Source organism: Equus przewalskii, chromosome 27, assembly GCF_037783145.1.
Source record: "Equus przewalskii isolate Varuska chromosome 27, EquPr2, whole genome shotgun sequence".
NCBI lineage: Eukaryota > Metazoa > Chordata > Mammalia > Perissodactyla > Equidae > Equus > Equus przewalskii.
Genome location: NC_091857.1, coordinates 39,605,147 through 39,628,474, shown reverse-complemented (window position 1 = coordinate 39,628,474; position 23,328 = coordinate 39,605,147). Strand labels below are relative to the sequence as shown.

The 23,328-nt window shown below is 55.6% G+C and overlaps 1 protein-coding gene across 2 annotated transcripts in view; it reads left to right on the top strand.

Annotated features, from left to right (window-relative positions):
* The window catches only part of TSPEAR (thrombospondin type laminin G domain and EAR repeats), a 178,884-nt gene extending 155,965 nt beyond the window's left edge, over positions 1 to 22,919 (top strand). Inside the window, exons 5-12 of one of the 2 annotated variants that reach the window (XM_070597830.1) lie at positions 924 to 1,080; positions 2,379 to 2,510; positions 3,237 to 3,463; positions 4,460 to 4,646; positions 5,765 to 5,994; positions 16,690 to 16,877; positions 19,397 to 19,498; positions 22,337 to 22,919. In XM_070597830.1, the coding sequence (XP_070453931.1) occupies positions 924 to 1,080; positions 2,379 to 2,510; positions 3,237 to 3,463; positions 4,460 to 4,646; positions 5,765 to 5,994; positions 16,690 to 16,877; positions 19,397 to 19,498; positions 22,337 to 22,490 (1,377 nt within the window). In that variant the 3' untranslated portion in view covers positions 22,491 to 22,919. The remainder of the gene's footprint in view (positions 1 to 923; positions 1,081 to 2,378; positions 2,511 to 3,236; positions 3,464 to 4,459; positions 4,647 to 5,764; positions 5,995 to 16,689; positions 16,878 to 19,396; positions 19,499 to 22,336) is intronic. The other variant, XM_070597831.1, reaches the window with a different exon arrangement.
* Positions 22,920 to 23,328: the final 409 nt, after the last annotated feature.

Sequence of the window (23,328 nt, the reverse complement as noted above, 5' to 3'; positions counted from 1 at the left end):
ACGACCTGATGCTGTGATTCATCAGATTGTTGTGTGTGCTAAATGGAAATGGTGAACATGAGGGCACAGTGGAGCCCCACATGCCATGCAGACGCCCACCACAGGGCCTTTGCACTCACTGTTCTCTCCTCCGGGCACACTCATCCCCACTGCTACCTCGGCTTACCCCTACGCTCTGGGCCCTGTCCTGTCCTCTCACCATGGAGGCTTCCCCACCACTCTGAGAAGGTGACCCCACACCCAGCCCGCCCAGCCCCTCCTCTGGGTGTCTTTTCTCCATAGCCCTGACCACCTGCAGACCAGCTGTGTGTTTCCTCATTGTCTGTCTTTCCTCTGGAATGTGGGGTGAGAGGGGGGAGGTGGACCTCCTTCCATCACAGTGGGGGATTTTGTTTCCTGCTGTCTCCAGTGCTAGAACCATGCCAGAGGCATTGTAGGGGTTCTGTGAATATTTATTGATGGCGTGCTTGGATGGATGGATGGATGGATGGGTGGTTGAGTAGATGGGTAGGTGGGTGCATGGGTGGATGCATAGGTGGGTGGACGGATGGATGGATGGGTGGATGGGTAGGTGGGTGGGTGGGTGGGTGGATGGATGGTGAACGGTTGAGTAGATGGACGTAAGGATGGATATATGAATGGACGGATAACAAATGGATGAGCACTGTAGCTGGTTACTCTGGGTTAGTCCGCAGGAAAACTCCCTTCTGTGGTTTAATTACCTTAGAATGGTGTACAGACCTCCACCATTGCTCCCAATGCCCTCCCATAACCATATGCAGCCTCTTCTCTCCATGCTCTAGAGGAGGTTGGATGCCCCTCCCCCATTCGCACCCCTCCCTCGGGGTCTGCACAGGCTGAGCCCAGCGGTCCCCAGCCCCTCTAGCAGCGCGGGTCTGAAGGTGCTGTGCCTCTCTCTGCAGGGCCTGCTGAGGCAGCTGGTCCTGCTGCCTGGCTCGGATGCCACACCCAGGCTGTGCCCCTGCAGGAACGCCGAGTTCGCCTTGCTGTCCATCCCCCGCATCCTGCGGGGTTTCACAGGGAAGCCAGAAGAGAATGAGGTGCTAAGATATCCCTATGGTTAGTAGGCCACAGCCACCCGCTCCCCCACGCGAGTGGTGTCCCAAGCGCCCTGTCACTTCCCACCCTCTCCCGGGCACAGGGACAGGAGGGCAGCTGTTACATGGACAAAGGGAACGCTTGGGGTTAATGCAGCCGGGCCCAGGGGAGGCAGACCAGGGGGTCAGACACACCAGCGTCATGTGCCCTTCCTCTGGAGGGCTTCCACAGCGGCCGTCCAGCCCCCGTCCGGACAGTGCCTTTGATGGGCCGCTCATTCTGCCTGGAACCCCGGGAGTTCGCTGACCTAGACTTCCTTCCCTTGAGCCTCTCACTCCCACCTGCTGCCTGTTTTGCCCCTAAAGCAGCATTTGGGGCCCTTTCTCCCCATCCCTCTCCGATAGGTTTCCAAACCTCAGTCCTGGCTCCCCGACCTTCAGGAGGTACATTTCTATTTTCCGTACCCTCCCCAGCCCGGACGGTCCCTGGCTTTGCTTTCTCTAGTCTGTGTTTGCATCTTCCCAATGCAAAGTTACCGTGTTGACTGTTTATTTAAACCACGTCCCCCACCCTCACCACTCAGCAAGGTGGGGAGACAGCCGACCCGCTGAGCCTCGCAGTCCTTGCTTCGCAAGCTCAGGGAGCCCCCTCTCCAGCACGTCCGCCCCTCACAATCTAGTCCTGGAATGGTGCTTCCAAATTCTCAGAGACACGGGGCTCCGCTGTAACTGGAAGGAGACTCACAGGGGCAGGAGTTGGACCCCAGGCCTCTGCTGGGCACAACGAGAGGTGAAGGACGTGCTCAGTGTCACAGCCTGGCTGTCGCGACCCGGCCGCAGCGTGGATGTCGCTGTACTGTGGCCAAGTAGCAGCATTAGGATGTATGAGCTTGACCTGAGATGGAGGCAGAATTACAAGAAGTGATGGGGTCAGAATGCCACAAAACCAAGCAAAACGGAAGTTTAAATTAACTTGTGCCAGTAAGTAATAGACATGAGATGGGAGCAAGGCCACACCTTGATCCTAAGGATTTTCAGAAGCTAAGGACCCAAGGGAAGACATGCTGCCTTCTGGAGTGGTAGGGAGGCGGACGTGCAGGGAGCACCACAGCCTCCTGCTGCGCAGATGCCCCGGGGCAGCCACGTGCTCTCCTGGTCTCACCTGCCTCCCTGAGACCTCGGTTAAGACCACTGAGTGGTTCCTCGCAGTCCAGCAGGCAAAGGCAAGGCAGGACCGCCTGGGCAGGGTCCATCTCCTGACCCGTCTCCCTCCAGGGAGCACGTCCCCACTGGATACTCATCTTCCTTGTCTCTCCCCAGAAACCGACATGAAGGTGACACTGGGATCCCGACCTCCATGTACCAAATTGGAGGATGCCCAGTTCTGGTTTGACGCCAGCAGGAGGGGGCTGTACTTGTGCGTGGGCAGCGAGTGGGTCTCTGTGTTAGCAGGTGAGGCGGGCAGGGTGGTCGTGGCCCCAGGCTCTGGGGTTTAGGGGCTCTTCTCTGAGCCAGCCTGACTTAGGAATGGCAAACGACCCCCATCCTGGGCGGGACCCGGGGGCAGGTAGGGCTCGTCCTCTCTCACATGGTCCCAGGCTGGGGAAGAGCACGGGTCTCCTCGTGGGGGCTGGCCTCCCTTGTAGGCCCTGCCGGCCTCCTCACTCCCTGTCTGCCAGCTCTGATCACAGATTCTGTGCGGTGGTGCCTGAGTGTTCCTCTCAGAGTGGTACTGTTCCCAGCAAGCCCTTTCAGCAGCCCAGTCCTGTTCATGGGAAGGGCGAGTGGAGGCTGCTGCGGATGCTCTGGGTGGGCTGTCCGCAGGAAATGGGAACTGCCTCCAGCTGGTCCGGCGGCGAGCTCTTGACTCGACTCTAGTTCACTTTAGGGCACAACCTTTGATAGAAGCAACGGGTGTGAGAAACATCTAATAAGGACCCAACATAGCCATTCCATCCGATCTGTATCACTGGGGGCTCTCTAGATCCTAAACCCATGCAGGAGCCAACAGCCTCCTCTGACCGACCTCTCCGTGAGTGAGGAACCGAGCTCTGAGTGACTCGCCCTTTGTGAAAGCGACGCCCATCGCTAATGCTCCCTGGGGTCCTGCTCCCAGGACGGTCCATCCAGGCTTCCATTCTGGGGAGCGTTAACCAGTCTCAATATTTCTGTCACAAGCCGAAGAAAAACTGGACTATGTGGAAGAGCATCAGAGCCTGTTCACCAACTCGGAGACACTGGGCATCGAGGTCTTTGTCATCCCTGAGGCCGGGCTCTTTGTAGCAACTGCCAATCGGAAGACCACCTCTGCCATCTACAAATGGACCGACGGGAAGTTCGCCTCGTACCAGAACATCCGCACGCACCAAGCTCAGTCCTGGAGACATTTCACCATTGGGAAAAGGGCAAGTGTGCATTTGGTGACTTCCTCGATCTTTTTTATCTTGGAAAAACCCAGAGTCCGAAGACTGGGGCTCCATACATAGATTCTAGGGGGAAAGTATTCCTCTTGGTTTCAAAAGCCTTATTCAGCTTCTAAATGGCTTTCAAAGTCAGACGCTCAGCTGCCTCTCTAAATCCAGGGGTAGATGACAGTGTCCTAAGGCGCCTTCCCCTGCCTGCGCCCCAAATCCCTCACTCACCAGCACGTGTGTGCCGAGCACAGCCCTGCCCGCACCTTGGCCGCCCTCACCTCAGCTCCCACTGGTGGTGGGTGAGTGATCCAGACAGACACAGCTCGGCTCTCCCGCCACTTGCAGCCGCCAGGGTCCCGCCATGCTCCAATCCAATGTGGGGAAGGAATGACCAGCTCTCTGGTTTTTCAATTGATGTCATTTTAAAACTTTCTATTTTTTCATTATAAAAACTTTTTGTCAAAGAAAAGGTGGGAAAGTTAGAAAAACAAGGGGCAAAACCTTCTGTCCCATCGCCCAGGCAGATGCAGGGTTCACTTTGGGCTCACTCACTTCCAGGCACAGCATGCGCATCCTACCTGCCAAGCTCTGGCTCCCGTTATAACCACACAGGCGAGCGATCTTGCCTCCTGGTCACGTCACATGCAGGGCATTCCCGGTTGTACTCGGCTGCGGAACAAACACCTGGTTCCTGCGGAGAGCAGGGCGTTAAGACTTTCCGCTCCTCCAGGTGATGAAGACCGTTTTTGTGCATAGAGCTTTTCCTGAGTTTGGGAGATAGAAATGGAAGTAAAGGGCTGGGGAATATGGACACACTGAAGGGTCTTAAACATAATCAGCAGATCCGGGGACAGTGAGGGGCTCCCGGGCCACCCCGAGGCCGTCGGTAACGGCCATTTGGACAGAGACGCTGATGTTCAGGAGCCGTTAGCGCCTGACCGCTCACACCGATCACGAGAACCGAGCGTCCCGGGTCCTCTCTTTCAGATCTTCCTGGCCGTGGCCAACTTTGAACCGAATGAAAAGGGTCAGGAGTTCTCCGTCATTTACAAATGGAGCCAGAGAAAACTGAGGTTCACGCCGTACCAGAGGGTCCCCACCCACAGCGCCCGCGACTGGGAGGCCTTCCAGGTGGCTGGGGAGCACTTCCTTGCTGTGGCCAACCATAGGGAAGGTAGGGGCTGTGGCCTTTGACCCGAAAGGAAACCATCCCGGGGCTGGGCATGACTCGCCTGAGGGTTCTTTTTCATCAATAACGATAAGGGGCTGGCTCCGTGGCTGAGTGGTTAAGTTTGCGCGCTCCGCTGCGGCAGCCCAGGGTTCGGATCCTGGGCGTGGACATGGCACCGCTCGTCAGGCCACGTTGAGGCGGCGTCCCACATCCCACAACTAGAAGGACCTGCAACTAAGATATACAACTATGTACAGGGGGTTGGGAAGATAAAGCAGGAAAAAAAAAAAAAAGATTGGCAACAGTTGTTAGCTCAGGTGCCAATCTTTAAAAAAAAATAAAATAAAATAACGGTAAACCACACCCGGTCCAATTCCTCGGCCTTGGCCATCTGACAGTGGAGTCCAAGGGTGAACACACCTGAGCACCTGCTCACCTGTCCAGGTAGGAAGACAGACCCGCAGTCTGTATGGGGACCTGCCCAGCACAGACTGCCTCCTTTGAAACTAACCAACTAACTGACCTCCCCTTGGGAGGGGTCTGGCTGAAAGAGACGCGATGGTATTTGGCAGCAGGCCCAGAGTTAGGGAGAGGGTGCTGGTGTGGATGGCCATACTAGGAGGGTGGCTAGAAGGATGCAGGAACTTATTTCTCCCAGAACAGGCTCATCAGATCTGGACACAAACTGTGTGTGATGCGTGGGTGGGCGGGAAAGACAGGCCTGGGAGGGGCTCGGATACCTGGTTTCTTGGCCAGTGACTGCCCTGAGTGACCGCAGTGAGCCAGTCTGTAACTCAAGGGGCGGACGGGGTCTGAGTGGCTGCTGGCCCTGCGGGGCACGTCTGGCCCAGCCCTCCCTGGGCTCCACAGGGGGAGAGCAAAGGGGATGCTGGGCAATGTGAGAGGTGAGGCTGGGGTCATCACTGGGGGAGTGGGGAGGGTGGAGGAGAGTGCAGGGATGAGCAGGGCCATGACCTGAGTGCTGCCCTGTCAGGCTTGGCTGGACCAAACAGGCCACAGAGGCCCCGGGGCAGGGCCCAGGGTGGGCCAGGGTTCCGCCAAAGCCGCTACAAGGCTGTGGAAGCCTGCTTCCTCCCTGAACACAGCCTCTTGGCTTCCAGGTGACAACCACAACATCAACAGCGTCATCTACAAGTGGAACCCAAGGACCCGCCTCTTCGAGACCAACCAGACCATCGCCACCTCTGGCGCCTACGACTGGGAGTTCTTCACTGTGGGGCCCTACTCCTTCCTGGCGGTCGCCAATGCCTTCAACGGCACATCCACCAAGGTGCTCTCCCACCTGTACGTCTGGCTCGTCGGCTCCTTCCAGCTCTTTCAGTCTTTCCAGGTGAGGAGCCGGACGTGAGCTCTGTGTTCGCCGCCCCGCCTCGCGTCAGATCCGGCACCACTGCCTGGTGTCTGCGGTGCAGCTGCTGGAGACAGGTGACACGGGACCTGGGGACCCAATGAGCCAGGACCAGCGTCCAGCTCGGGACCCTCCACCCCAGACTCTCCTCACCTGGGCGCCTCCCCCTGTATAAGGCTCAGGCCGAGCCCAGGTTGCCCCAAATATAGCCTCTGTTACCCCAAATACAGCCCGAGGATCCCTGAAATGAGGGGGTGCCATGGCTCTGCCCCTCCTCTGGCCTGGAGCTTTCCTGGCAGCACCAGGTGCTCAGGCAGGCCTCCTTGCGCCTGGCCAGGCCCTGTGGTCTGACCCGGCTTCGTGTGGGCCTTGGGCTCCTCCCCTGGGGCAGCTGGGCTGCTCACCTCTGACCTGGCCACATGGCGGGGGAGAGGACTGGCACATTTTACTTTCCCTTCAGACCTGGAGGGTCCGTAGCTGCTTCCCGTTGCCATGGGCTGGCGGGTGAGACCTTTGAGTCGAGGCAGCGAGAAGCATTTGTTAGGATGGGGCAGTGCTGGCAGCCCCATGAACTGCACGTGTCCTGGTTAGTGTGACAAGAGCTGTGAAGGGAAGCACAGCGCTAGGTTGGGACACTTGCCCATCAAGGGCCATCCGGGCAGGGGCTGGCTGCCCATCCATTTCCTGAGGGTCCAGGGTGCTGTTCCCATAGATGGGCGCCATAGGGGAGGAGAGTGGCTGGGGTGGGGTGTCATTCTCGGCAGCCATTCTCCTTCCTAACGGTCCCGGGAGGTGAGCCGTGACAGCGGTGCTTGCTTGCTGAACAATGGCCACGTAAAGCGGCCGTGCAAAGAGCTTGACCCACTCAGTCCTCCCAGCCACCCCGTGAGGTCAGCTTGGCCACGAGTCCCCTTCCACACAGGGAAGCAGAGGCTCAGAGCTTAGGAGGCTGCTCCCGGCAGAGTGGGGATCGGAACCCAGGTGGTGTGATGCCGTCGACCGGTCGGCGTTGGGCAGTGTCTTTCTCAAACGCCAGTTCCCTGCATTGTATTCCTCATCGCTGGAGCACCTTACGGATGCTCAGACTCCAGAAAACCACACGGCCGTCTTGGGTTGGGTACCAACGTGCTTGGGTGAGCAATGACTGATTTGAAGAGCGTTCAGCAATGGGCTGGTCTGGGGTCTGCCTATCAGGTGACGGAATCTCTGACGGGAGTTAGACCCCAGGCCTGTGAGATTGGAGACGCAAAAGCATCTTGGGGCTGGTGGCGGGCCAGGCAAACCTAAGGGAGGTAAAATCAGGATTCCCAAGAAGGTCTCGACAAGCGAGGACAGTGGCATCGGGCAGCAGCAAAAGGGCCATGTGGAGGCCTGGCAGGCGGTGCAAGCCACAGGCTGACGGCAGTTCCTGTGGAAACCCCATGGGCTCTAAATTAATCGCATGTGTCATCAGGGTCAATGGGTGTCCAGAAAGCCAATGGGATGGTGGGCAGCCCTCCAGCGAGTGTTCCCAGCCCGAGGAGGGGGTTTCAGGTGCTCGCACATCCAGAGCCTGGCACACTGGGGAGTGTTCAAGGAGGCAACCAGAATCTGGAAGAGATTTGAAACATATCGCACGAGTGACAACCGCAGGAACTGAAGATTTTGTTCTGAAAGAAGATTCGGGGTGATTGTTTCTAAGTATCTAACGGACAAGCCGGGGGGGCGGGAGAGCAGACCTCTGTGGGGCCCTGGGAGCCCTCCATCAGGTAGATGGGAGATGCAAAAGCGTGTCAGGGCCCCGGAGGGAGGATTATGGGAAAAGAGGAGGACTCCTTGGACACACGTGGGCTGGACCACTTGAGGACACGGAGAATGCGCTGACTGCAGGTGAACAGACACCGTGGAACCCAAGAGGGCACTGAGGACACGCCGTCCGCAGAGCAGGAGAGAGGGCTCAGGGAAGGGCAGGCCCCGTGAGGAGCCGGGAGACGTCAGTACATGCAGGGTTGGGGATGTTCCTCCCCCAGAAGGGAAAGCAGAGGGAGGGAGGGGTTTAGGAAGAAGCAATTAGGAACTCGTTGAAAAGCAACCTTAGGCGGCACGCAGGGTCCCCATGTGAAGCAAGCCCCTATCTTGGTCCTAGACCCTACAGGCGGGCGTGAAGAGAGGATGCCAAAGCTATCCACCAGGAGCCCAGGCAGGGGCAGCTCTATCGTCAGCTCCGTCAGGCTGCTGCTCCCAAATAAGCAAGACCCAGTGGCGGGGGCCCACCCCTGCGCTGGGGACATGGTTTTCTCCATCCCTGACAGCCCCATTCCAGAACCCCTGGAATGTCCACGGATGGCAACCTTTCTCGTTTCCCTTTTTGAAAAGCCTTTCTGCCATTTACAGAGATTTTTAGAGGGAGGTCTGTGGCTGCACGTGCTCAGCAGGCTCGTGATTCCGTCTCAGACCCATTTCCCAGATGAGAAAGCTGAGGCTGGGGAGCGAGGGGACCTGGCTGGGACATATGTGGTAAATGGAGCAGCCAGTCATCTGCAGATGTCCTTGCATCCATCCGAGGTCCCTCCTCCAGGCCTGTGCCATCGAGATGGAGTCCGGAGTCTGGTCTGTGACTGAAGGACTCCCTGGATGTGTCCCTTACTCGAGTCATGGTGTCTCCTCTTCTTGCCCACATGTGGCTCGTCCCTGTGACAGACTGCCGGCTCTTCATCCAGAGGAGATCAGGATGAGACACTGAGCTTTGCGGAGCAGACGCCCCCAGGGTCTCAGCTGGAAGGCAGGTAGAGGAGTTCTCAGAGTGTGGTTACAGGACTCCATCCTGGGCGACACTATAGCGGGAGACAAGCCTGCCTGGAAGGTGGCGGCCACTCTGCGTCTTCAGGCGGCACCTGAGAGGGGCTCCCATCTGCGCCCCGCCTGGCCATGGGCCCTGGACACAGTGGGTGTCCTCAGCAGCGAGGCCGGCGCAGAGGGACAGAATGGGGCCAGTGGAGCCAAGACCAAGGCCTGTCTGGGCTAGATGACCCAAAGGAGAGCAGGCCAAAGGGTGTGACATTGACCTGAAAGAAACATCCAGAAAGACGACCATGAGGGAGCACCTCTCCAGCCCCTCAGGCAGCACTGTCCCAGGAGCCGGAACTCTGGGGGCTACAGGCGACCTGCCTGGGGCGCTGCTGTCGCTCACACCCCTTTGCACCCTGCCTGAAGGCTGCCTTCTCTCACAAGCCACATCTCTTCACACCTCATCAGTTCCTCAAAACCCACACAATTCCACCTCCATGTTCTGCCAGTGTTTTTCATCTTGGGTTTAAGCCCTGTAGGTCCTGGAGATGCCTTAATGTGTTTACTGTTGGTTTGAGGGTTTGCAGCATCTTTCATGACCCTGAGCTTTGAGGCAGGAGAGGCCGGGCGCTTTGAAAGCATGCGTGTGTGGAGAGGGGCCAACCTTGCAGACAGCCTTTCTAGAGGGCTCAGCAGGCGCCGGGTGCGGGCGAGTGGCTGCAGAGCTGTGCACACAGACCGCGCTGGGAGGGTGAGGCAGGGCCCGGGGCCGGGGATGAGTTCAGCTCACAGGAAGGCCCGGCCACGCTGGGTTTGCAGCCCACATGTGAGTGGGAGGCTGGCTGCCCACCCTGCCCTACCCTCTAGGTCTCCCCACCTCTCCCCAGGAATTCTAGAACTTTCTCCAGGTGGCAGGGACCAAGGCTCCAGCAATGTGGCCTCACCATCTTAGACCAAAGGAGGCCCGAGCCGGGTGTGTCCAGGAAGGAACAGGCTCCATCCGTGGGAGATCCAGCTCCTGGGAGTTCTGCTCCCCGAGGGACTGGCTATGGAGTCTGTGGTCACCGTCATCAAACGTAGACCCAGAATGAGGGGCCCAGGGGAGGGGACAGGTACTGCGGGGGAGGGAAGACTCTGGGTTTGTTGCCTGGGAGGCAGGGCTGACGAAGTGAGGACCAGGAGCAGCGGGAGCTGTGGGGCAGGAGGGCCGCTGAGTGCCCAGGGGGCTCGAAGGAGAGGGTCAGTGAAGCCCGGAGGAGGCACGAGTGGGGGCAGGCGGGGGACGGGCAGAGGCGCTGGCCAGAATTTTCCGCAGCTCTTCGGGGCCGCGCAGGGGGTGAAGCTGTGGGCCTGTCGGAAGCTTAGGCTCCACCACGGATGTAAATGTCCAGACACAAGTGAGAAGGAAGAGGCAAGAGTTGGGTTCAGACCACTCTCTATAGGAGCTCCTCAGTGGTCAGCACTGCCCGGGTGACCCTGGGAGGGGCCAGCTCAGCCCTGCAGGTGCTCACGAGGGTGAGGAGCTTTCTCCTGTGACTCCTCTTCGTGCTGTGAGGGGGGACCCGGTAGGGGCCCAGGCAGCCTGGGGGAGGACCAGTCTGCGGTCGGTTAAATCCAATGATGCGAACCCACTGATCCGGAGGGCTGACTAAGGGACTTGAGCATCCGCGGAGCAGGTCTGGAGGAGCTGCCAACTCAGGGAGAGCTCAAGGGGCACCCAGAAGTTGGCCGGGGAGCATGCCACACCCCCAGCCTCCCAGGATGGGACCTCCCCCCCCACCTTAGCCAACACCCACAGTGAGGATGGCAGCACACCCCCAGGGCCCTTGGGTGCAGCCTGCCTTCCCCTGGCCAGTGCACGGCTCCCCTCAACGCCCCCGGCACTCCCAGACCTTAATTCTTTGCTCCACCAAAGCCAGAACCCAACCCTCCTGGCCCAGAAACTAACCCATTCATTACCGGGAGCCACCCTTGAGGGAAGCTGTCAGGGGCTCCAGGGGCTGCAGGCTGCCAAGACAAGGAGGCACCATCATCCCTGCAAGGTGTTCCAGAGCCAGGCAGGGCTCCAGGGGAATTCCGATCAGGAGGGAGGGAGGGGCCTGCCCGGCCCAGCAGGTGCCTGGCCACCCGGCTCCAACAGCGTTGGCAGGGCTGTTTGATGTGGAGATTTCTTCTCTCCCCGTTGAGTCCCTAATGTGCTTGGAATCCAGGAGCAGCCTGACAGCAGGCCCCAGGCCAGTACACCCCTGCCCAGGCTGGTGCAGCCCTGAGGGGACTCTCCACCCTCTCACTTCCGAGGAGGAGGAGCCGGCCTCTGGCTGAGGTGCAGGTGCTCACCCCACTCTGCGAGGGGCTTCTGACAGCCCATGACTGGGAGCCAGCAAGGCCCCACGCAGGTCTCTGCCAGCCTCCGCCAGATAAAATACGGGACGCCCAGTTCAATCTGAATTCCAGATAGACAACGAATAATTTTTTTAAAAAAGCACGTCCCAAGTATTGCATGGGATACACATAGACTGAAAAATCAACATTTATCAGAAATTCCAATTGAACGGGCACCCCTGTATTTGCTGTTTCAAGCGGCCGACCCTGCTGGGCGCAGGAGCAGAGGTAGGATGAGAGCCCCCGTAAGCCAGGCTCGTGTCGATGCTCCTCCACGGTCACTCCCTCGTCCTTTCTCCTCGCCTCTGGACCTCTTCTCCCTGTGCTCCCAAAGCCCCCACACTGCCTCCTCGGCCCCCCACCTGTGTGCCCCTCCATGCTGGGGCTCAAGACGAGCGAGCTGAGAGTGGAGTAAAGTAGCTCAGAGCTGGAAGGAAGTCCTGGAGATCTGGAGGAGAGTCCCTCCTCAGACCAGCTCCTGGCCCCGTGTAGTGTGTCCTGTGTGCACATGTGCATGTAGGTGTGTGTATACACGTGTGTGTGTGCAGGTGTATGCACATGTATACGTGTGCACTGCTCGTGGTTGTGTACAGGTGTATGTATGCACACATATGTGTGCAGGTGTATGCACATGTATACCCATGTGCACTGTGCATGGTTGTCTGTGTGCAGGTGTATGTATACACACGTGTGTGTAGGTGTATGCACATGTGTACACGTGTGCACTGTGCATGGGTGTGTGCGTGCAGGCCTGTGCACACAGGCGTGTGCATTTCTGTGTACACGTGCATGTGTGGTTTCCCATGGCATGGTTTCCTCAGCACGGGGTCGGGAGGAGCCCATGCTCTAATAATCTGCCAAGTCTTGTTTGGTTTCTGTGGAGTCGCGCTGGCATGTGTGTCGTCTGCGCACATGTGTGGGTCCTGAAGCACCATCCTCTGTGAAGCAGCCGCAGAACCGATGATGCTGAAGGCCCTGTGTGTCTGCATCCTGCTCGGCAGTCGTGGGCTGGCCCTGGGGGACAGAACAGTGCCACCTCACAGAGCCTCAATGAGAAGAGGACTCGCTAATCCAGAAAGGCCCCAGCTCACCTCCTGGCCCCAGGGCTGCTTGGGCAATGGTGCCCTCTTCTGGGCGTGAGAAAACACTGCCACGTCTGGCCAGAGTTTGTTCTTGGTCCAGCAGCCGTTTACAAAGTGGCCATGGAGCCGCCAGCCAGGCACCGAGAGCCACAGGGGATGAGAAGACGGGCAGCATGTCCTGAATTTACAGGTGGAGAAAGGAGGTCACAGAAGCGCCAGGAGGGGCAGTCACATCAGACCCCCGTGTGGGAGCTGTGAGGTGTCCAAGCACAGGCTCCGCTGGGCGCGGGGGACGCCGGGGAGAGACGTGGTCAGAGGATCTGAGGCTTGCCTCTGCAGCGTGACCAGCTCTGCCCCGCCAGGACTACCTGAGACGCGCGGGGACGACTAGCCTTCCTAGCAACTGGAGAGTCTGGACGTCACCGTTGGACTGAAGGAGCCCGTCCTCCGCCTTCCTGCTGCACTCCATCCTTGCCCACCCTCCTTCCCGAGCAGCATCTCCTTAGGCTGCCAGGTGCCACTGGAGCCCTGCCGGGGGTGAGGGGTGGGCGTTGAACACACTGGGTGCCTCTTCCGGCCTCCAACTCGGCCAGCCCCAGAGGGTTTAAGATGAGGAGGAAACAGCCTCCTTGTCCACTGGGCAAGGAACGCTGTTTTTTTCTGGAACTCTGTTGTGCATACACACAACAAAGTGTTCGGGTTTCCAAGTTTGATTACTCCAAGTATATCTGCCCTCTAACCACCACCTCGATCAAAACAGAGTATTTTCCTTACTTCTAAAATGACCCCGGTGCCCCTTTGCAGTCAGTGGCTCCCTTGTCCCCACCAGGCCACCATGGTTGATTTCTGTGACTATTTAATAGTTTTTCCTGTTAAAACATTTGTAATAAATGGAGTCAGACTGTGTGTGTGGTTGACTGTTGAACACGCACATGGTGTGTTTCTCCTTCTTGCTGAGTAGCACCCTGTTGCGTGAATACGTTACGGTTTGTCGGCCATTCTGCTCTTGATGGAAACAGCACCTGAGAGCTGTTCCCAGCTTTTCACTATTACGACTGAACCTGTGTGCATCTCATACAAGGCTTTTCACGGGCATCTGTTTTTATTTCTCTTGAGTAAAAACCTAGGAGTGGAATTCTGGGTCATAAGGTAGATCTGCATTTAACTTTTGAAGAAATGGCCAAATAGTTTTTCAAAACGGTTGTACCATTTCATACACGCCCACGAACAACGTAGGAGAGTTCTAGTCACTCCACATCCTTGCCAAAATAGTCACACGTCCCTTAACGACGGGGACACATTCTGAGAAATGGATCTTTAGGTGATTTCGTCATTGTGCGATCATCACATAGTGCCTTACACAAACCTAGAGGGGATAGCCTCCTACACGCCTAGGCTCTATGGGACTAATCTTATGGGGCCACCATCGTTGACCGACACATCCTTATGCAGTGCATGACTGTGTTTGGTTTTGTCTGTGTTTTCAGTTTTACACATTGGATGTGAAGTGGGATCACCGTGTGGTTTTTAAGTTTCGATTCCCTGATGACTAGATAGTGAGCATCTCTTCATCACTGGTTGGCTTTCTATAGGTTCACCGGTGAAACGTCTATTCAAGTCTTTTGCCCATGTTTAATTTTTTTGCCTTTTTGTTACTGCTATGTAGCAGCTTCTTTACATATTCTGGATACAAGTCCTTTGTCACATAGATAATCTCTATTCTAGCTCCTCTTGTTGTATTCGTGTGTTGCTCCAGTAATCACAATATACGTGTTTAACTCATTACAGTGTATTTTGAATTAATATTATACTTTATATATAATGTAATAATCTTACAACGATATAATTTCATTTATCCCTACCCATCCATCAGGCTGTTGTGCCTACATGTACTCACACTTCTACTTGTGTTATAAGCTCCATGATAAGTCATGATTTTTGCTGTCATCTTTATACACCCTCGTACTCACCATTCCCAGCCCCCTTCTGCATCCTCATCCATCTGGCGTAACCTACCTTCAGCCTTAGTAGCTTTCTTCAGTGTTTCTAGGAAAGCAGGTCTGCTGGCAATTCATTCTATCGCTTTTATCTGAAAATGACCTCATTTTCGCTTGCAGGATATTTTCACTGGTTGTAGAATTCTGAGTTCCCATTCTTTCTTTCAGTTACTTCGAAGATGTCTTTCTGTTGACGTGGAGCTTCCGTTGTTTCCGATGGGAAGTCGGGTACCAGAGGCATCGTTGTTTCTCTGTACTGAATGTAACTCTTCTCTCTGGCTGCTTTTCAGGTTCTCTCTTCATCTTCTCTTTCCAGCTCTTCGAGTACGATGTGTCTAGACGTGGCCCTTTTGTAGTTACTCTGCTTTCTGTCTCTGATCTTCTCGGATCTGTGGTTTGGTGTTTTTATCAAATTAGACGTGGCCCTTTTGTAGTTACCCTGCTTTCTGTCTCTGATCTTCTCAGATCTGTGGTTTGGTGTTTTTATCAAATTTGGAAAAATTTTACCCATCACTTCTTTGAATGCTTTTTCAGCCTCATTTTCCTTTCCTTTCCTTCTGTGACCTAATTCCATGTCCATCAGACCACACAGTATTATCCCAGAGGTCCTCAAGGCCCTGTTCGCTCTAACTTATTGTAATCTTTTTTTGCCTTTTTGTGCTTCAATTCAGATCATTCCTACTGTCTGTCTTCTCGTTCGCTGGTTCTTTGTTCTGGGTTGCAGCTCTTGATCCCATCTAGTAAATTTATGGGTATAAATATTATAGTTTTCAGTTACAGGATTTCTGTTTGGCTCTTTTTAGAGTTTTCCTGTCTCTGTGAGTTTTCCCATCTCATTGCTCATTTCATTCATATTTCCCTATAAATTCTTATCATAGTTATAGTCCAGTTTTGTCTGCTACCTCCAGTATTTGCATGCTGTCAGCCTGTTTCTATGTGCTGTTTCTTCTCTTGATCGTAGGTCACCTTTGCCAGGTGTTTCCCCAGCTCCTGAAGTCTCTGGTCAGGTCTGTTAGCCTCTCAGCTGCTGTCTGTCTCTGGGTCCCTGGAATCTTGCTCCCTGTGTGCGCAGTTCAGCAGCCAGACAAGGACCTGAGAGAAGTTAATAGGAGATCCTGGGGCTCCCCTGCTGTGGCTCCCTCCTCTCTGGGACATTCCCTTCTGTTCCTAGACACTCTGGAAGCCTTAAACTCTCACCTCGGCTTCCCTGTCCAACCAGCCTGCTGCGTCCACTCGAGTGCCATGCCCACCTGCCATGGGATGAGCATCCTCAGAGGAAGATGCAGGTAAACAGGCGTTCAGGGGGCACGTTCGCATCCCCTGCAGTCTCTGCCTGCCCTCTGCCGCTCTCCAGAACCTTCAGCAGTTGTATGCATTTTTAAGTATTTCATCCAGAGTTTACAATCGCTCTCAGGAGGGTGAGTCTGAGTTTCCGCACCAGTATCAGAACCTGAGAGCCAGGAAGCAAGAATTCCAAAGACAGTTTCAATGCAAAGGCCACCACGGGGGCTTCCACAGCCCTCCCCAGCCCATGGGAGCAGACGAGTTGACTCAGCCCCCTTTCTGCTGATGCTCGGGGCCCCCTGAGAGCATTTACACTCTCTTCCCTCAGCCACAGGCCCCCACCACAGGGAGCCACCACATTCTGCCTCTCCCACTCTGACCCCCACCCCATGGGGCCTCTCCCTGCACCCGCACCTCTTCCCTAGGAAAGTGTCTCCTTTCATTTCTGCCCTGCCCTCTCCCTGTGGGGCTCAGCCTGGGACCTGGATCAGGATTTCTCTGGGCTTCTCCTTCTCCTTGCACCCCCCCCCCATTATCCCTGAGATGCTGGCCATACCTGGACATAAACTTCCTCCTCATGGACCCCGTGTGCAAATCAGCTCGTGCAGCTCACGGTCTGGGCAAAGGCTTCGAAGCTCACCATTTGTGTCAAAATCCAGCCCTGTGGCCCCATGCCACCTCCGCCTCAAGGGTGATCAGTATTTACAGAGGAACAGCCTGCACGGGAGCCCAGAGGTGGACTATCGATAGAGCCAAAGGAGAACCTCAGGCCAGGGACAGCGCGCAGTAAGAAACACAGGAGGTACCTAGACATTGCTCCTAAGTTCAGAGCACGACTGGAGGAAGCAGGGAGGGCTCCTTGGAAGAGGTGTTGTTGCAGAAGGACCTCGCAGGATGGGCAGCATTGGGGTATAGGGGAGTGGGAGGCACAGATGGCTAAGAAGCACTCCACGCGGATGAGCTCTTCATATGGGCACATTGGCATTCACGTTCGTAAAAGGGTGTGGTGGTTGGTGAGGCTGGGAGAGTGAGCCAAGCCAGCCCGGGAGCACCAGGTGGGTGCCCAGGCGGTGTCTGTGGGGCAGATGCTTCTCCTCGGGGCCGCACTGGGCCATGCTGAGGGGTCTGTTCACGGGTGCTCTCTGCCGCCTTCTCGTTCCATCCAGACATTTGGCGCCGCGGACTGGGAGGTCTTCCGCATCGGGGAGAGGACCTTTCTGGCTGTGGCCAACAGCCACAGCTACGACGTGGAAATGCAGGTGCAGAACGACTCCTACGTCATCAACTCCGTCATCTACGAGCTGAACGTCAGCGCCCAGGCCTTCGTCAAGTTCCAGGAGGTCCTCACCTGCAGGTACCCGCTGAGGCTGGAGGGCTGGAAGGTCGGGGCGAGGCCAGGGCTGGGCTTGGTGTCGGAGATGCCCTTTGGAACCGTCGCGTGGCTTCCTGGGAGCCAGCCTGGAGCAGGCAGCAGCCACGCGCCGGGGGGCTCCGGGTAGAAGTCTACTGGCTCCTGGAGGTGCGATGTGACCTCCCTCTCCAATGGGGCGTGGACCTTCTCGGGGCAGCCGACTGGTTCTGTGGCTCGTATTTGTCATCTCGGCTCTAATTGCTTTCAAACGGTGCGGTTGGTTTGCTTGTTTATTTTTGACAACTCAGTGGTTTTCATTAAATTCACAGATACGTGCAGCCAGCACCACAGGTAACTTTAGAACATTTTCATCACCTCGAAAAGAAGCCCTCTGCCCTTTAGCTGTCACTCCCTCTGCCCCGTCTCCCCCAGGCCCTGGCGGCCTCCAGTCTACTTTCTGTCCCCATGGACTTCCCGTTTCTGGATGTGTTGGATGAGTGGAGTATACAGTAGGTGGCCTTTTGTGTCTGGCTTCTTTCGCTCAGCATCATGTTTTCAAGGTCCATCCACGTCGTGGCAGGTGCCAGCTCTTCGTTCCTCTCGTGGCCACATGACGTACGTACGTCATAGGGACAGACTACATCCCTTTACCTGTTCATCCGCTGATGGTCATGTGGGTTGTTTCTACCTTTTGACCAAATGGTGTGGTTCTGAAGAATAAAAATACACTTTGGGTTCCTGTCCATGTCACTCCTGTCATGCTGCTTTGGAGGCAAACAGAAGTCCTGGCTGACCCCTTACCTTCTCCCGGGTCCAGCCGAGGTGGCCCCTGAGAGGAGCCAGGGCACGGACAGTGTGAGTCAGAACTTCGCTCTTCGCTTCTTTTCTGCGGGCCTTGGTTTTAGAACCCTGTTACGACTGGAGGGACAATGCACGAGAACCACACGGCTGCCCCACTGCCCAGGGCCCACCCCACAGGCGGGGGCTCCCCACAGGTGGGGGCTCTGAGGGCCACTCCTCAGTGAGCAAAGTCATGGCCACCACTCTGGAGCCGAGTCATAACTGGCCATCACTGGGAGGGGCCCGAGACATGACCCTGGCCAATGGGAGAAGGAAGGAGTGGGAGCCCCCGGACCCCCACTGGCCTCCACCCTGCCCTGCGTGTCCCCAGGTGCCTCTGTGGGCCCTCTCACTCCCAGGGTCCTGCTTGAGCACCCAGCTGTGGGCCAGCGCCCTCAGTTCCCACAGAGAAGGAACCCAGAGGTGAGTCTCCACCAAGGGAGGGTGACCCTCTGCTGCCTGAACAGGCCAAGCCCTGAGGCCACTGGACGGGGATGCACCAGCCTGGCCTCTGGCAGCTGGCTGACTCCTGCTTGCTGCAAGGCCTCAGCCTCAGTTCATCTGTAAAGTGGGCACAGGGCCCGCAGTAAGCAGAGAGGCGATGGTGAGCCGGGGCTGACAGCCCAGCTGGGCTCCTCAGAGGGTCGGGGGCTCTGGGGAGCTCTTCCAAGAGTCCGCTTGTCAGATCTCTCAGAACTGACCATCTCTGAGCACAGGCTGACCCTTAGCAAGTCCAGGAGGCTCTCGTCTAAGACACACTACAGCGTCGGTGAGCAGTAAGAGCCCCGGCTTCCAAATGCAGGGGAACGTGCTATGTCGGCACCTGGGTGGTCTCAGGGAGGGAGCCGGGGGCAAATGGGTGACCTCTCAGCCAGCGTCCTCAAGTTCCCGCCTCCAGGGGGTGCTGAGCCCTCAGGGAGTGACCACCAGCATGGGACTTTTCCTCTTGATTATTTCAACCTCTTCAAAGTGAGAGTTTTGCACCCATGTTCATAGCATCACTGTTCACACTTGGAACCCACGTGTGCATTGATGGATGACGGGATAAACAGAATCTGGTCCATTCATACAAAGGAATATCACTCAGCCTTAAAAAGGAGTGAAATCCTGACACCTGCTGCCACGGGAATGAACCTTGAGGACATTGTGCTGAGTGAGATAAGCCAGTCACAAAAGATAACCACTGTGTGGTTCCACTTGATATGAGGTCCCCAGAGGAGTCAAATCCACAGAGACAAAGTGGACTGGTGGTACCAGGGGCTGGGGCAGGAGGATGGGGAGTTAGCGTTTAATGGGGACTGAGTTTCAGTTTGGGAAGATGAGACAGTTCTGGAGATGGATGGTGGTGACGGTTGCACAACAATGTGAACGGACTTAACGCCATCAAGCTGTACACTTAAAAATGATTAAAAAGGCAAATTTTACGTTACATGTATTTTACCACAATTAAAAAATTTAAAAAAAAATTTTAAGTGAATGACTGATTTGCATTTCTCTGGAATAGAGCAGTCACCATGTGACTGAGGAAGTTGCTCCCCCTTCCGTGGGTTTTGGAGGTGGGCCCTAGCCCCCCGGGGCCTGGGACTCGGGGGAGAATCGGCCTGAAGCCAGCGCCCCGAGCTCCCTGGCGGCGTCTGGGAGCCCCGCGTCCTAACTTGGGCCCGCTTCCTTCTCTTCCTCAGCGCCCTGGACTGGGAGTTCTTCTCGGTGGGAGAGGACTATTTCCTAGTGGTTGCAAACTCCTTCGATGGGAAAACCTTCTCGGTCAACAGTATTATTTACAGGTAAGGAGCTGCCGGGCCGGGCCCTTCCTCACCACCTGGTTCACTTGGGGTCGCTCACCTTCCCTGACGGTGACCCCAGGCTCAGAGTGAGTCACAGGCCACTGGGCCGGGTGCCCCTGAAGGCAGGCTGAGTCTGGGTCACGCCCCTGGGGTTAGCCAGCTGACCCGCCAGTCATGCAGTATGCGACACACGAATCTGAGGGTTATTGATATTTTATTCTATTCAGCGTTCGATCAGACGATGGTAGGTCTCTCCATTTATCGTGTCCTTCAGCGCAATTTTCCCTTTCCTCCTACAGGCCCTGAGGCATTCTTGTTAAATTCATTTATGGGAGTTTTTCAACTATTGTAAGCACCACAGCTGGGATCTTTCATTTCCGTTTCCACCTCCTTATGTGACAATTAATCTTTTTTAAAGATTGGCACCTGAGCTAACATCTGTCGCCAATCTTCTTTTTCTTTTCCTTTTCCCCAAAGCCGCCCAGCACGTAGTTGTAGATTCTAGTTGTGGGTCCTTCTGGTTGTGGCATGTGGGACGCCGACTCAATGTGGCCTGACAAGCAGTGCCATGTCCGAGCCCAGGATCCGAACCTGTGAAACCCTGGGCCACCAAAGCGGAGCGCGCGAACTTAACCACTAGGCCACGGGCCCGGCCCTCTGACAATTAATTTTTGTGTCTAGACACCCAACCAAATTATCTTGTCAGTTCTAACAGTTTTCTGAAGAATCCCATGAGCCTTCTGGGGATACAGTTACATCTGCAAATAAAGGCAACTTGCCTCTTCACTGCTAATGTTTCCACGGCTTATCTAGTCTTCTTAATTAGCTAGAAATTCCAGAACAATCTTGGATAGTAGTGGCATGAAGGTGTCCTTGCACTCTTGGGACAAAGGCCACTGAATGATGATGTGTAATTATTTAATATGCCACTGGCTACTGACGGTTTATGGCTGATTTCAGACTCTTTACCAGGGGATGAAATCGCTCTGTGGTTTTCTTTTGGGGCCTTGACCTCTGTCCCGTTTGAGATGGAGCCTGACTATAGAAGCCCACTGCAGAGTCTTCCACCTGCGCCTGTGGCCTGGCATAGTTTGAACGGGAGGATTTATCTGTTTTCTTTACCATTAGGTCACATTCAGTTACAAAGCGATCTGGACCTGGTGCCTTTTCCGTGATGTCTCTTGACCGGCTGGTCCAATTTCTCCTACGGTTATTGGTTCAATCAGGTTTCCCATCTCTTCTTGAGACAATTTTGGTCATCTATATTTTACTAGAAAAGTCATAGATTTTCTTTAGACTTTCTAATTTATTGCTGTAAATTTTTCAACATAACAAAGTAATTTTAAATTTCATGTGAAAGAATAAATTTTCAAAGATGGTCAAGAAAATTTTGAAAAGGAAGAATAGCGACGGAGGCCCGGACCACATGTAAATAAAGCGGGCTGATTTTTGCCAGAAATAAACAAATAGATGAGAGAAATAGAAGACAGTCTGGAAGAGAGCCGGTAATTTATGATCCTTTGCTGTGATGATGTGTGTTGCATTTCAATTCAATAAGAAAAGGATGCATTACTTAATAAAATAATTTCATGTAATTTTCTTTCCATCTGGAAGAAAACAAAGCTTTACCCCTGCTTCATATTAGATACAAAAACAAATTTTATCAGGATTAAATTTTATAAGGATCTAAGTGTAAAAAATTAAACAACAGAAATGTTAGAAGAAAAGCTAAGATGACCTTATAAAACCTCAAAGTTACACAAAGACATGGGGGCCTCTTTCCCCAGCTGCCTACCCAAATTTAAAAGTTTTATATGGAAGAAGACATCCTATTCAAAGTCAAAAGACAAACTGTTTACCACACATATGGCAGAAAAGGAATTCCTACCAATTAATAAAGGATATTCTCAAATTTGGAAAAATGGGCAAAAGATAGGAACGGGAATTTTCAGAAGAAAAAAGGAAAAATGTGGATAAACATATTAGAATTTTTTCTCAAAGCCCAAGGATGGTGCATTTTCCCCATGCCAATTTGGAAGCTGTTTAAAGACCCACCGTGCCGCGTGGCAGGTGTGTGTGTGTATGTGGGGGGAGGGGGTCCTGGCCCTTTCCCATGGGGACAGGAATCCCCCAGCCTTTCTAGAAAGTAACGTGGAAAAACGTGAAAATTAAAACTGTTCGTGTCTTTGATCTAGGCCCTGCTTTGGGGATTCCACCCTGTGAAAATGGAACCAGCTGTCCATAAATCCCTTTTGAAGGACAAGATCCAGGAACCGCTGCTGTGCAGTGGCAGGATGGTGGCGGGTGGGGCATCCTAACATGGCATGGGGTCGCCGAGCCGTGTGCAGGGAGCATGTTTCCTTCACTGAAAAACAGGCGGCCATCCCCGTGTGTGTGGTGACGGGGGTGTGTTTGAGGGCACCTGCCTCGCTGTCCACCCCGCCCCCGGGGGTGGGGAGGGACATTGGCTCGGCCCCTGCAGTTACCCATTGGAACTGCCAGGACCCCCTCCCATCCCCACCACGTCCCGTCAGGGGTGCCCCGAGGACATTCTTATCCTGGGTAGATGTGAGGAGCTGTAAGGTCTAGGACAGGGCAGTTCCCCCTTCTGGGCCTCAGTTTCCCTCTTTGCAGGCTGAGAAGGCCCCCGCCAGCCCAGCTTTCTGCTTGCAGCCTGGGGAGCTCGTGAAGCCCAGGGATGAGAGGCCCCTCCACGCCATGCCCAGTGGGAGAGGATCACAGAGCCGGGTCGGGTGGGAGTCACGGGCCGGGGGCAGCCCCGACGCCCCAGTGCACTTGGCCATCCCTGGCCCCCTGCTGACGTGTCTCTCCCCGCAGGTGGCAGGGATACGAAGGCTTCGTGGCCATGCACAGCCTCCCAACCTTCGGCTGCAGGGACTGGGAAGCCTTCCGCACCGCAGCCGGCGCCTACCTCATCTACTCCAGCGCCAAGGAGCCCCTCTCCCGGGTCCTGAGGCTGAGGACGGGGTGATGGCCCCGGGGCCCCCAGGAACAGGACCTGCCTGGCCGCACCCCAGAACCCTGCCAAGGAACCCTGGAACCTCCAGGGGGACGAGCCCAGGCAGCATGGCTTCCACTGCATCCTCCCTGGCCCTTATGCAGTCGGAGACATCCATCACCTCTCCGCCCTGGGAACCGTGGTGGCCGGACCCCGTGGCTGGTGGACGGTCAGGCGGAAGACCAGAGCCGCCCCTGCTCATCTGGGTGCCCCACAGGGATTTCCCTTCAAAGGAAAAGTTCACACAAAGTTTTACCTCAAAAGCAGCGGGGCCTATGTCACCTTCCCCGTTGGCGAGCCCAGACTCGGGACAGGCTTGCCGCTGTTTTCCATGTTCGTACCAGCTATTTATTGTATTCTGTCTCTATGGAAATATATTTATGATGCTCTTTACAGAAAGCTCGGCTGCGTCTGCGCGTTCCTGGTGGGGACTCGACTCTGGGCGAGCACGTCACTGGGCCGTGGGACTCGCTCTGCCACCGCAGCGGGATGTGCCCTTGGGTCCCTAGTCACCATGCAGACGGAGGGTGCCTCTCCTCTGCAGGGAGCTTCTTCCTCCGGCCTCAGTTTACCCATGAAAGCAGCGAGGGTAGGGTTAGATCAGGAATCACAGGCATTGCTGGGCACGTTCCCCCTCTCCTCCCCACGGCCGCACCCACGGGAGACCCTGCTGGTCTGCCGGGCCCTGTGCCTCTGCGCCAAGGCCGGCCTCCCCGGGCACCGCAGCTGGCCTCGTGGTGCAGGATGGACTTGGGATGTCTCCCTGGGACCAGCGTTCGCTCAGCTCCTCCATGTCTAGGGCCCCTGACCC